The 14768-nt window shown below is 45.1% G+C and overlaps 1 protein-coding gene across 1 annotated transcript in view; it reads right to left on the bottom strand.

The window, feature by feature from the left end:
- Positions 1-114: 114 nt before the first annotated feature.
- SLC22A23 (solute carrier family 22 member 23) overlaps positions 115-14768 on the bottom strand; it is a 175575-nt gene continuing 160921 nt past the window's right edge. The window contains exon 11 of the mRNA XM_025044915.1: positions 115-4365. Coding sequence (XP_024900683.1) covers positions 3978-4365 — 388 coding nt within the window. The 3' untranslated portion in view covers positions 115-3977. The remainder of the gene's footprint in view (positions 4366-14768) is intronic.

Below are 14768 nucleotides of genomic sequence, written 5' to 3'. Positions count from 1 at the left end.
CCGCCCCAATGCCTGCCTTTAAGACTAGGACTCTGCAAGCAGATGAGAGGCCACCCACTGTTCCCAGGCTGAGAGAAGACTTGGTTTACAGAGGCGCTAAAGTAGGGACGCAGCAAGATCTGAATAAAGTTTTTATTACTTGTAGTCAATGGTCATGAAATGCCCTCCATTGGATACTATCAGATGAGGTAGGGAAGACATTCTAGAGGAAATCTGTTAATGGGGCAACATTTTTATTTCTGTACATTTACATACAAATTTTCCCCAAAGGTACAACAGATGTGACATCATGCAGACATTTAGCTTTGAACGACAGTTCAGAATCTATTTAGGCTTGTGCTATGAATGAGCACCTCCAGAGTGATCCCGGTTGACATGTACAGTAACACGGTTCTTACTAGAAACCTCAAATGTTGGGGTTGCAGAAAGGACAAGAAGGAGGGAACTATTCCCACTAGACATAACACACTGTGCTGCTTTTCCAAAACCCAATACATTAAAGTGAGGTGTCCTTTAAAAGAAAGGGTTGAAGTGTGGGCCTTCCCCTGCACGTGCGTGTGCCCGTGCGCCACCTAGAGGCTGGGTGATGCCATGGTCACACAATTCATTTAATGGCACTTCAGTCATTTCTTGTTTGGCTCTAGGAAGTGGTAATGTTTGAGTGCAACACTTCCTTTACGAGGTTTATTTTTGTTTTCTGTTCTGTGACCAGAACAACTTACCAGCCCCTTCCTCTAGTTGTGGTTATACTCTTTTAGAAAACAAAACATTTAAAACTTTTTCCTATATGTCCTGGGTACTAGTATTTAGGGTATTTGATAAGAGTTATTACTGACTTCTGGAAAAGAACAAAATGAAGAGCTAGCTATTCAGCCCTGTCTCAGGTGTTCACATTTGTGTATAACTTTTGAAAGGGGATCACAGCTCCCTGATAGGATAGCAGGATGCAGGAGTAGCTGGTGCAGGGGAGTAGCTGCAGCACATACCTCGGGATGTTTCTCCGGGCAGTGGGAGTGGAGGTGGTAGGGAGGGTGGACTTGAAAATCGCAGGTGCCTGAGAAGTGTTTCCTTACTGACCACGAAGGAAACAGGACTGAGGAGTCCAAGCACGATCAACGGGTGCTAGGGAGCTGGTGGCCGCAGCTCCCTCCCACACAGAGCAAGGCAGGACGTAACGTGTATCAGGCTCAGGTGGGCCCTGGCTGCCTTGCCGATTTGTTGTGGGATTTTATGGGGCTCAGCCCACAGGGAAGCTTTTCTGCTTTGGCTACATTTCATAAAGGTGTTCCTCAAGAGCTTCATATATCCTTAAGCTGAACCAGCAACAGAAGAGGAGCTCAGCCTAATCCTGAGGCTGCTGGGAGAGAGGAGCTGAGGGACCTCTTTGCCAAGAGAGATCACCTACCGATTGTTGGCAAGTCAGCCTCATGTGCATCTGCTAGACCTTGGACCCGAGAGCCCAGTCCTCATAGTTAGCTTCTTTTCTAGTCATCCATGAGTTAGTCCTATTGCTGAAGTTGACAGTGCTGACTGCCTCCATTGGACCAGTGTTTTTGTCATTTAAAATGGAGATCAGAGACCCTGGAACAGGAGTTTGTAAGTGCTGTGCCTTGCCTTCACTTCCCCAGAGATTACGAGCAGCACTCTACAGCTCAATCCGTTTCTTAAAGATCTCTGCGACCAGTGAGAGAATACTCACAAGTCCTTCTGCAGTACAGTAAAGGGACTGCAAGGTGTCCTAGTGCTTGATGGATGATGGATACAGACATACACCTGGCGAGGTGCGGGCCCGGGACCTCTCTGGCTCCTTCCCACCTTCCTCAACTGCCCAGTGACTTGGCTGCTGCATATGTCATGTCCTGGATTTAATGGGTCTTGCTGCCAGGTGGCTTTGTACCAAGTACTCTAAAAAAGGCAAAAGGTATTTGGCACGCGAAGGCTGCACATTTGTAAAGGCCTTTTTAAAGTAAGGTTAATGTTGATTAACATCAAAATATGGAACCAAAGTGACTTAAAAAGATGAGGGAAGGCAAAGATGAACTGGGCTTGGAGCAGGTGGAGCTGAGGAGACTGGCCAGATGGCCTTCCTTTCTAGGAAGCTGGCCCTTGGACAAGGCTGGAGACGCCAGGTCTCGTTGATGAGACAAAGTATGGTTTACTCACTGGACTCACACATGCCTGCAAGTTTGTTCACCTCAGAATGTTTTTTATCAAGTCAGTAGGCTCCTATTGATGTCTACCAGATTTGGAGGAGAGTGGTGGGTGGAGACAGTAAGACCAGGTGAAAAGCTGGACGGGGAGAAAGGGAAGTTTAATCAACCTCTTTTTAGGCCCTTTGAGTTCTACTGTCAATCAGAGGTCACCTAATCGCTTCACACAGACCTGAGGCTACGATTTCTCTGGAAGAACACAGCCATCGCAAAGACACATGTCACAAAGTGGAGAGGTGAACAATTCTAGAAAGAACCCAGGTTGTTCAAAATATCAGGTACCTATGTTGCTTCAAGGTGGTGCCTACCTGTGCCAATGAAGCTTGTTTCTTAGTGGCCCCCTGAGTGTCTTTCAGGAGGCTAAGTTTCCTTTGAAACATTCCTCAGACAGGTGGAGAAAACCTGACGTGGAAAGGCAAGAGGAAGGCTTCACTGTCTGGAACAAAATGAAGAACACAATGAAAACCCTTGGATATTGGGGTTTTCATTGCTTTCTCTCAATTGGTCTTGATGCTTTTAAGAGGCTAGAGGTTAGCTGAACTAACCTGTGAGAATCCCATTTCTTGCCTTAAGCCCCACCTCTTTGCTGACGGAAGTGACAGGAAGCAGGAAGCAGGCAAAGGCAGGCATGAGGGGGACTGTCTCCCACAGGCTTTGCAGTCTCTCAGTGTGAAGTCAGTGAGAGCTGACAGTCATCCAAGCTGGTGATTTCTACGTGGTGTGTGCTCAAGATGTGGGTGACGGGCCATATTCGGGAGAGCACCCCTCCCTCCTGTGGGTTTGCCTTAGTCTATTTCAGTTCTTTTCCTATTGGTTTTAGTCCAGAAAGTAGCCATGGTTTTCAAGTAGTGCTGGCAAAAAGCTGACTGTGGAAGAGGGAACTTTTCTGCTGGAGCTAAATTTAGGAAGGAGTATTAATAATGCTAACATGTCTCAGACTTCAACACATTTGCTAGTTGTGATCTTAACTAGGCAAACTGGTGTCAGAAAACTGTGGTGACATTACTACTAATTATTTAAGATTTGTGGTGAAATGTTTTAAGCTTTTCCCCAAAAAGCTTCCAGCATCAAGTAGAAAAGGATTATCTCATAGGAAAGACTAAGTTGGTTTTAATGATATTTGTGAGCTGCTTTCCCCCAACACATGGAACAGAAGCTCTGACCTTACAAATAGAAAAAAAAACCTTTACAAACCATATACAGACTCTCTAGCAAAAACCTATCATTTACATTTCATTTCACTCTGTCTAAACTGCAGTCATGGAACTGCTCTATGATCTGTTGGGCCTCTCTTTGTACATAGGTAGGCAGCCTTGGGGCAGCTCAGGCCGGCAGAGGTGACATCTGGCTGCTCTGAGGGGCTGCGGGCGAGAACGGTGGCTGACCTGCAGGGAGGAGACTGGCTGCTGCGCTGGTTACTTACAGCATCTTCCTCGGGCGACTGGGTCCCTCTTCCGCAGGAGGTGGTTCCAATTCAAGATTAGTGAGAGGAAAGGGAATAAAGTGCTTCTCGTAAAAATCACCAAAATAAATAGAAACATTTAATGGCAGAAAGGAAGGTTTTGAAGGGTTATTTCCAAAGAGTTTGCTTCCTCGAACACTTGATCCTTAAGAGTTTTTGGAAAGACAGAATTTCCCCATACCAGCTGAAAGTCTCACGATTCGGTGGCATGAGAGTTGGGTTTTCCTGCCCCAGCCACTTGCAGGTCCCTGTCTGTAAACCTGTGCCCAAACAGCCGCTGAACCTGGGAGCCCACGGTGCCCCCTTCAGGGCAGGCCATGCCCAGAGCTACAGGACTTCATGCCATTGGCCGTGGCGTTGTCAGGCAGCCCGTCCCCTGCAGCGGAGGTAGCCGCTGCTTCGTGGAGGCCCGAGTAGTCCTTGAGCTCGGCGTTGGTGAGCAGGAGGGGCTGCTCCCCCTTCTTGTGCGGCAGGAGCGGCTGCCGCGTGTAGTGCTCCCCATTGGAGATGTTCTCGGGCAGGTTCTGGTTCCGGCTCTCAGGCAGTAGGAGGATGCAGATGATGCAGATGAGCGTGCAGCAGGCGAAGATGATATGGTGCAGGAAGTAGCCTTTCTGGTTGTGCAGCTCGATGATGGGTGCTGTCAGCATGCCGAAGCCCGCGCTGGCCAGCACCAGTCCCAGCCCGCCGCACCTGCAGGAGGGCACAGGCACACAGGTTTAGTGTCCATGGTCAGACCCTGGCACAGAGGGCCACAGTGACTCCCAGAGTGTGGACATGGCTTGACTGGGGCAAGTTCATGACAGACGGAGACGTCCGACTCCGGTGGGGACTGAGGCCCTTGGCCCCCCAGCAGTGCGTCCCACACGTGGGACATCCTAAACCACCTTCACCTGGGCCATATCTACACACCACCTCTAGTTTGGGTAATATTTTTCCTCGTCAACTTTTTAATTTATTTTGAAAGACAACTTTTTAATATCACTGTAAATGGAAAACCAGTATCACTTGCCATGAATAATAAACATACAATGAAAAACCAAATACTATTAAATTATGCTATTTTCCCAAGGCTTGCTCTTCATTTAGAAAAGGGGTAGGGGTGCGGGGAAAGGATTACCAGGAGTTAAAGAAGATATTAAAGACATACCAAACTAATAGACTTTCTCCTTGCCATATCAGAGAGATTGGAAGATACTTAAAAAAAGACAGTAATTTTCTCACTGTGAGTTGTTTATTGCCATGTCTTAAGTATTTCCTAAAATCATTCTGCACGCCACCAGTGGAAGCTGTCCTATCTCTGGGAAATGTGCCAGAAACCAAATGTACTGACAGAAACATTCACTGCAGCACTTGGCTCACAGAGAACTAAATGTGAGCCTAGGACTTGAACGATTTACCTCCACTCCTCTGCCCTATGTGGGAACCTACCAGAAGTTCCCAAGGAAATAGTAGTTATACGACATCTAAAAAAACTGTTATAACTCTACCATCTCATATGACACAAACGTATATTATTGGGGAGAAGGTAATATGTGGACACCAAACGCAGTGCAGTGCTAGGTTGCAGTAAAGGGAACCATGGTGTTCAGGTGACAGGAGTTAATGGTCTCACTGTGCTGTCACTACACAGGCCAGCAGGGCTGCCTGGTCTCAGCTCTGGGGCCACAATGAAGGGGCCAGGTGAAGGGGCCTTGTCTCAAGGAAGTGGAAGTATAGTCGTTTGCCTTGCCTCAGAGAGCAGATCCACGCCAGTGGGCAGAAGGTACAGGGATGCGGATATCAGATGGTTTAAATAACTTTCAAATGGAGCTGCTCAGTAGTTAGGCACCACCCTTTAGTGAATTGACCTTTCTCCTGGATGTGCTCCGAGGGGCTGAAGGGGAGGCCCCTGCAGTGTGTAGGAGACAGGGATGTGAGCTTCCAGCTCCCAAAGAGCCTGTGACTCTCTTGGTTGACACCATAGGTGCCTCTGACACACAAAAATACTGCCCTACAAGGACACAAGATACAAGATCAACAGATAAAAGTCGACTGTATGTCTACACGCTAGCAACAAATAAGCTGAAGATGAAATTAAGAAAACTGTACTCATAATAACATCAGAAGAATAAAATATTCAGAAATAAATAACAAAAGAAATGCAAGACCTCTATGCTGAAAGGTACAAAATGTCAAGAGAAAATTAAAAAAGATAAACAGATGGAAGACATTCCATATTCCTGGATTGGAAGACTCAAACTTGTTAAGATGGCAATTCTTCCTGAATTGATCTATAGATTTAACATAATCCCTATCAAATTCAGAGATGATTTTTTTTTTTTTTGCAGAAAATGATAAGCTGATCTCAAGATTTATATGGAAATACAAAAGACTCAGCATAGCTGAAACAATTTTGAAAGATAACAAAATTTGAGGACTGACTTTTCCAATCTCAAAACTAACTATAAAGCTATAGTAATTAAGACAGTGCGGTATTGGTGTAGCGATACATCAAGGGAATTGATAATTCAGAAATAAACCCTTACATTTATGTTCAACTGATTTTCAACAAAGGCAAATTCAATGACGAAAGGATAGTAGTCTTCTTAACAAGTGCTATTAGAACAATTAGATATCCATGTGCAAAAGAATAAAGTTGGACCTTTACTTCACATCATGTACAAAAATGAACTACAAATGGATCATAGACCTAGATGTAAGTGCTAAGACTATAACAGTTCTGGAAGTAAAAACAAGGAAAAAATCTTTGTGACCTCAGGTTAGGAAAAAGATTTCGTATATGACATCAAAAGCAGGATCCAAAAGAGAAAAAAAAAAAGATCAATTGGACTTTATCAAAATTTAAGAGTTCTGCCCTCCAAAAGACACTCATAAGAAAATGAAAAGATAGGCCATATCCTGGGAGAAAATGTTCACAAGGCATATCTGATAAAGGATATGCCTTTTATATATTGTATCCAGAATATACAAGGGGCTCTTGGTAAGAGAACCCAATTAAAATGGGCCAAAGATTTGAATAGACATTTCTCCAGGAAAACTATACAGACTATAAAATATCCAATAAACACATAAGAAGATGTACAACATTATTAGTCATTAGATAAATGCATATCACAACCACAATGAGATGCTGTTTCAAAAAGACACAATAACAAGTGTTGGCGAGGATGTAGAGAAACTAGAACCCTCTTACATTGCTGGTAGGAAAGAAAAATGGTATAGCTACTATGGAAAAGCTTGGCAGTTTCTTTAAAAAGTTGAGTATAAACTTTTTATGATTCAGCAATTCCACTCCTATGAAACATACAACAACATATGTCCTTACAAAAACTTATCAGTGAATGAATGCTCATTGTAGCATTATTCATAACAGCCAAACATTAGATAGAATTCAAATGTCCATTTGTTTCTCCAACTAGAGAAACAAATATGGCACATCAGATACAGTGGAAGAGTATTTAGCGATAAGAAACATGGGTGAATTTTGGAAATATTTTGCTAAGTGATTGTATGATTCCATTTATATGAAATGTCCAAAGGCGGCGAATCTACAGAGACAGAAAGCAGATTATTGGTTGCCTGGCACTGGGAGTGGGAACAGAGGCTGCAGAGGCTGTGGGGGGAACTTCTGAGGAGCAGGAAATGTTCTACAACTGGACTTTGGTGGTGACTGCACTGAACGTCACTGAATTGTAAACTAAAAATGGATGAATTTTATGATGTGTAAATTATACCTCAATAAGGCTGTTAAGAAAACCCCAGAACTGTTCCAGCTGTAGGGGCTGGAGATTCCTGTTGATGTAAATCCCCCAAACTTCTAGCCTGGGGTAGCCACTCAGGCCTCATCTTTTTTTCCTCAGAGACTGGCCAGGCTTCCCTTTCCCTGTCACCGCTGCTGCTCGGGTGGGGGCTTCTGCTCTGCTTTGCCCACTGTGGGACTGAGCAGCAGGTTCCCCTCTCCAGGGCCTTCTCTGAGGCTGTACTGTCATCAGTGTTGGGAGAGAGTCCCCTGCCTTTGCTACCTGCTGTCCTGTTACAACAGGCCCTCTGGCCAACCAGTCCTGGATCGATAGGGTGATATTAGGGTGATAGGGATGAGGGGCACTCAGGCAGGGTGGGTGGTGAAGACAGGCTGGAACACAGCCTTGCAAACATTTTTTCTCAAAGAACAAAACATAAGAACGACAGTGTGTGTGCATGGGTGGGACTATGTGGTCTCCCTGCCCTGTTTCGTCATGTTTCATAAAAAAAAAAAAAAAAAAGACTTTTTTAAGTTAGGAGTGGCCTTGTTTGTTTGCAGAGGGTGTCACCTCAGGCACAGTGGGGAGGGTTTCCTCACTTTGTGCTCAGTGATTCTGAGTGAGGACGGTTGGGAAACGGTTCCCCTCCTCTTTTGGTTCCCTGAAGGCTAAGGCCCAGGGCATGGTTGGGACAGGGACACCTCATCAGGCACACTGCCCTGGGGACAAAGCCAGAGCCTGGGAATCCCTAACTTCTCTTTCCTTGCCACCTACCTGTCCAACCAGTGACCAGCCCTGATGGCTTCCAGTTGGGCCCATCAGATAACACACAGTTCCTGAGGGGTCCCCCTCTTCCTCTGATCTTCTCATCTGCCTTTCGGGTCCACCCTCTCCCCCTGCACTCTCTCCTTCACTCCTGTGAGGATCTCTCACGCTGGATCTGCTAAGCTCCCTGGGTGTTTCCTGTCCGGTTCTATCCGGTTTCCTCATGTGCTTGTCGAGAGGGAGATGTAGCTTTTCACCTGGGATCCCCATGCCTGGCACAGTTCCCGGCACAAAGGCTTCACTAGTGTTCGCTCAGTTAGATGACTGCCAGGACTGGAGTATTCAGCAGTAAGGGCCGCCCCAGCCTTGAGCAAACCCATCTACACAGGACAGGTCAGAGCGAGCTGCAACAGAGACTCTTCTTGCTACACAGGCGGGAGGTGCAACAGTTAAGAGAACAGGTTCTGGAGCCAGTCAGCCTGCGTCAATTCTGGCTCCACCATCGACCAATTTCACCTCCGTAAGCCTCAGTGAGGATATGTGAAATGGGTGTGAAGAGAGTACGTCAGCCAGGACGGGGCTGCTAGTGTAACTGACGCTGGGGACAGAAAGTGCTGAGTACAGCTTTGCTGCTATTGTCCATCCAGTTATCTAAGCCCTCTTCCCCTTCTTTGTTGGTTCCACAAAGCAGAAATAGTGATGCATGTCTAACTCCTTTCTTGCTGCATTACTATTAAATAAGTGAGCGGGAGGTGAAGGGATGACAGTGGCAAACAGTGGACTGGTTCAGAGATGATGCTGTCTGTGAGAGCTGGAGAGGAGCCTGATGACAGGATCTGAGCTGAGCAAATTCAAGAACTGAGAGGCTCAAGAGAGGAGGAGCCCAAAGCCTCATGGGCCCAAAGCCTCCTGGGATAACGTGGAGACCCAAAGTTTGGGAGAGAGTCCTGGAACAACTTTGGTCCTTCCTCCTCCTCCCTCTTGGCCCTCTCACCCAAGCCCTGCGCACAATGCCTCCTGAAGCTGCTACACACCCACCACCCTCTCTCCCAGAGACCTCTGCATGGGCTGTGTCATCTGGAATGAAGCCTCACTTCTCCTTGCTATTCTTGTCTGCAAGCACCTCCCTTCTGGACCACTTCCTGCTCCATCCCCTCCCTGGAATCTCTAGTCCCAGGCAGCATCCTAGTACAGACTGCATATGCTGGCTGCAAAGTGCTCTCAGCCCCACTCTGCCCTTCCCTCCCTCCCTCTGGTGCTCCCACTATTCCCTCAGCACACTTGAGTTATAGTCCAGGCTCACTTGTGTTTGCATATCTGTGTGTGTCTCTAATAGACTTGAGGTTTTCAAGGGCAGGAACCAGGTCTGACTCAGTTTGTTATTCCTAGCCTCTACCCACACACTGGCTGAGAGCTGGCCAGCATCTGAGTATCTACTTAGTAGATACTAAGGTGGCCCCAATTATTCTCACCACCCGGTACTCACACTCTTGTACTTTGAATGTGAGCTGGTCCTAGTAAGTCACTTTTTACTAATAAAACACAGCAAATATAATGAGATGTCCCTTCATGATTAGGTTATAAGACTGTCACTTGTAGCAGATTTTCTTGCTGGCTTTGATGAAGCAAGCTGCTATGTCGTTGAGGTCCACATGGCAAGGAACTACACTGGCCTCCAGTCAACAGCCAGCAAGGAACTAAGGCCCTCAGTCCAACTGCTGGTGAGGAACTGAATCCTTCTGTTATAGTCTGAATTTTTGTGTCCCCCCAAATTCATATGTTGAATTAGTGTGATGGTATTAGGGGTGTGGCCTTTGGGAGGTGATCAGGTTATAAGGGTAGAGCCCCAATGAATAGGATTAGTGCCCTCATAAAAGGGACCCTGCACCATGTAAAAATGCAGCAAGAAAACTGCCAGCTATGAACCAGGAAGCGGTCCTCCACCAGATACCAAACCTGCTGACACCTCGCCCTTGGACTTCCCCGTCTCCGGAACTGTGAGAAATAACTTTTGGTTGTTTATGACAGCCAGTCTGTGGTGTTCTGTCATTGCAGCCCAAATGGACTAAACACCTACCGATTATTGAATAAGGTTGGAGGCTAGTCTTAACCCAGTTGATTACAGCCTGTGGGAGACCCTGAAGCTCAGAGTCCAGCTAGGCCATGTGGACTCCTGCCCACAGAAACTGTAAGACAATAGCTATGTGTTGTTTGAAGCCACTAAGTTTTGGGGTAATTTGTTACACAGCAATCGATAATTAATACACTCAGTGAGTGACAGAATTCCCTAGCCTTAGCCACAAAGGAGAAAAGAGACAGCCACCTGTCACCCAGGCTGTGATATGTCATTGGTACTATGTATTAAAAAGCTTTTCACCAAAGGAGAGACTGAAGGTGCTATAATAGTCACATTGTTGTGTTACTGGACCATCAAGGGGACACAAATGAGAAACATCAAGTTTTGGGGGAATGTCTCCCAGATACTAACCCCCTTCTGAGGTACAGGGTCCTGGACAACCTTTTAAAGACACTCTGTACCTTTCTGTTAGTATTTGTTCATATGTCTACCATCCTCATTAGTCTATGAACCCTTCAAGGTCAAGGATTATTTCCTAGAACATCAACTGGCACATATAGTTTATGCTTAGTAAATATACTGGCTTCCTAGGTAGGAAGGTCAGCTCACCTGAATGAATGGGACAGGTTAAATATAAATGACCACTAGAAAGAGCAGTGTGGTTGACTCCATCTGTAAAATGGATAATATGAACACCTAAAATAGCCACTTGTATTTTTGATAGTTCTGGCCACTTCAGGAAGCCACAGGATGTTGCAAGGAAATATCAGATACCAAGGATAATGGATGTGTTTCACTGGGCCTTTGATACCAATAAGACATCATTTTTTCTGAAACCTTCCAGATTTCTACCTGACCTTGTTACTAAGTGTGGATGCCACTGACAAGCAGTGAGACTTACCCTGGTTGGTACATGTAAAGACCACACAGGGGTTAATATGCAGGAAGGCAGAGTGCACAGACTCACAAGGAAGAGTGAGCATGGATCCACAGTTAAAGGAGCAGTGCTCAGCGCCGGACAAAATTCTCCATCATGCCAAATAAACTCTCATATTGATATGTTAATACATAATGTCACATGAAATGAAATATATTTGATTTTTGGTAGGATTAGATGGATCATTAAAAACGTGCCTACATATATATAAATATATACACATATGCGTATATAATGTCCAAAATATCTTTATATATTTTTTCCATGAAAGCAATCTTCTATTTGGTTTTCTATCAATCTTACTTATTCAGCAAGATTAGAAATAATTTGGCAGAATTTGGTATGCCGTTTTGCGTTTTCTTTTTGCAATCTCACTTTAGAGAATGGGATCATTTACATGCTTAGTTTTAAGGTGATAGCTTCATTTTCCTCCCCACAAATGCTGATTTTGTACACTTTTCTGCTTCTCTAAGTTGTCACTAGAGGGCAGCATAGGCCCATGTTTAAATATCACAATGGTCAGAGGTCTCAATTACAGAGGAAAGATAATGGAGAAGGGGCAAGTTTTGCCTCAGCTTTAGGAGCACAAAAATTTTAACGTCCACTGGATATCTTTGTTTTACTAGTAATACTATCTAAATTACTTTAAGGTAGAAAGACCCATAGACAGGGAGACTTCTTATTGGAAGTAGCAAATGATTAAGAATTCCAGAATCTTCAAATCATTCTAAGTTAAACATGTGAATCCCAGCATCTTGCATTTAAGCACAAGAAACACATCCCCCATTTTTCACTTCCTCTTTTATATTATTTAGTTTGTATTTACTAGATTTCTGTGAAGTCAAGGATGAACAAATAATTTGTGTCAATTTTTACAGAAAGATAATTGCCAGAACTATTCAGGCAGGACTAATGATAGCAATATTCATTTACTGAGGCCAGACCCTTTACATATACTTTCTCTTACTCCATCGTCACCACCACATAAGATGGTCAGGAGTAGTCCCCATCGTCCTCTTTCCTTCATGCTAAAGGCCACATCCTCTGCACTTCGGTTGCCCCTCATCCTGCTGTTTAACTGTCAATGTGCGCATCTCACCTCCTTGGCTTCTTGTCACTCACTGAGCATTTGTTTGTGTGTGTGTGTGTGTGTGTGTGTGTGTATTAAACAGACTCCAGATGTCACATTACACATAGGCCATCTTTGTCCTTGGTGCCTTTCTTGAGGCAACTTTAGAACAGAGGATATCGGGGTGCAGTTTCTAGTCCTAAGGTGGGAACAGGGAGGAGTTATTGAGAAGGAAGGTCTCAAGAAGGCAAGTTCCAAGAAAAGTTTCTAGAAGAGAGGGGCGGGACAGCCTGAGGGGGAGCGGAGCAGGAGACAACACCAGGAGGGAGAGGATGCGCACAGACACAGACGGAGAGTAGGGGGTTAACAGCCAAGGCCCAGAGTGCTGAGGGAACCTGTGAGGAGCTGTGGGGAAATGAAGTGGGCTTGTTGTTGTCACCAGAGCCTGCCTCCTCTTACCCAACCCCTTTGTGAGAGGACAAGAAGACAGTGAAGGCCTGAAGGGCTCCCACCTGCAGCTTATGGCTGGACACTGGATAGTCATGATGATTTGCCACAAAAAAGCCACCAACTGCTTCTGGATCAACCAGGACCCCTGCCGCTTCTGTCCAAGCCAAAGGGGAGAGGGTGTGGCAGACACAGCGTCCTTCCCAATCCGCCTGCAGTCACCCAGCTCCTGAAGCCTGAGAAGGGAATTTCAGAAGAACCTGTTGCTTGGCTGATGATAAATGAATGACACTGAATGACACCTGGATAGGCCTGTGTGGAAGAGAAGTGCTTCTCTGCAATGGAAAGTCTGGATGGAATCTTACGAAACCAGTATGAATTCTGGTGAGTTGCTGTCATTCTTGGACAATAGAGTTCTACGAGTTTTTGTGCAGAAAGGTTTTTATCCTCCTATTTGCAGGTAGTCAAACCTGGCAGCTTAACCTGTGCTATTGTTCTTATTTAGAAGGTGTGTTTTTAAAACGGAATTGTAGAAAAAGGCTCGTTTTGTATTAAGAAAAATGAAGCTCATGGACCCCAAGCCTACCATCTTAGCTTATCCCGGATTTATCTGCGTTAAGTGGGGCAAGGGTAAGAAAGCCACTGCCGTCCTAGGGTCTCTGTGGGAACTGTCCCTGAGTGTGTACGTAAGAAGAGGGGCCTTCTGAAAGAAAGGGCGCGAAGAGTGGTTCATCAGTAACATCAGGAATTCTTCCATCCTGGCCGGGAGACTCCCCTTTGGACTGAATTTCCTTTCATCCTCTGCAAATACAAAAACATCTCCAAGGGGCCAATATTTTTTCTAGTTCTTCATCTTGGCAAGCTGAATTGAGAACATATTTGTTGAATTTCTATTCCCAAATCATCTTTCCAGCTTGCATCAAAGAGGAAAAGGATATGCATTTCCTTCAGTTTAGCTCTGTAAGTTAAACCTCACAATGAACAATGAGGTCTACCCACTACCACAGTGAAGGGGTGGCCACCTCCAGAGAAAGATACACAATCACACAAAGGCTGCCAGTGGCCTACGGAAAGCCAGAGATCTAACCTTGCCTTCTGCTCTATTGAAAGAATCCTCTTTGCTGTAGTCTCTTGTAAACGAAGGAAGTTTAGGTAAAGAAAAGACAGAGGGATCTGCTGTCTGCCTACGGCATTTTGCAGCTTCCAGCATGAAATAAACTTCAGGCTGGGCACTTGGCACTTAATTGTTTTTTTCTTAAATATACAATTCCTTGGCGCTTTATTCCATCAGTACCGAGTCACCTTCAGGTTTGGCACGAGTTGTAAAAATCCAGGAGAATGAATCAAAATGAGGTCATGTGAAAATTCTATTGTCAGCAGACTACTGAGAAGTGTGGGAAGGAAGAGAGTCCATGAACCTGCCGGCCTTCTCCCAGTCCTTCCCAGCACCCTCGGGGCTAAAATAATTAGTCTGCACAAATCCTACCCTGAACTGTATTGGCCCTCTACTTGTTTTCCCATGTGGGAAGGCAAGGGTAGAAAGGGTGTCATCATGCTGACTTCTGGGTTTTATCTTGCAGCTGAATAATTGTCCATTTTCACAATTTATATTTTAAAAAAGCATGTGTTAGAAATGCTAATGATATTCCCATACAAAGACCAAAGTAAAACAAGGTGAACTATTCCGTAATCCACACACAGTAATTACCAGGAAACATGACTTTGCAGTTAAGTGTAAGATAAAACAGTCTGTAGCTCTTCCCCTACCCCGCCGCCCCGTACCTCTACTCATGGACAGCACCAGAAAGGATCAAACCTCACTTCATGAACTAAAATGAAAGGAGCTAAGCATAAGTTAACACCACCTCTCAGTAAAGTATGAAATAATCACAGACTCTGCCAAGGCTCTGTCTGTGTTGTCTTGCTTACTGTTGGCCTACTTTCCGGCACATAGTGGGTTCACGATAAATATTTGTTAAAGAAATCAGAGATATAACTTGCTGGGCTTTCTTTCTGTGAGGCTCTTCTTTGGACTAGTGACATCAACTTCTCAAGCCA

Source organism: Pteropus alecto, unplaced genomic scaffold, assembly GCF_000325575.1.
Source record: "Pteropus alecto unplaced genomic scaffold, ASM32557v1 scaffold121, whole genome shotgun sequence".
NCBI classification, from domain to species: domain Eukaryota; kingdom Metazoa; phylum Chordata; class Mammalia; order Chiroptera; family Pteropodidae; genus Pteropus; species Pteropus alecto.
The sequence above is the reverse complement of the archived record's forward strand: the minus strand, read 5'-3'. Positions and strand labels throughout refer to the sequence as shown.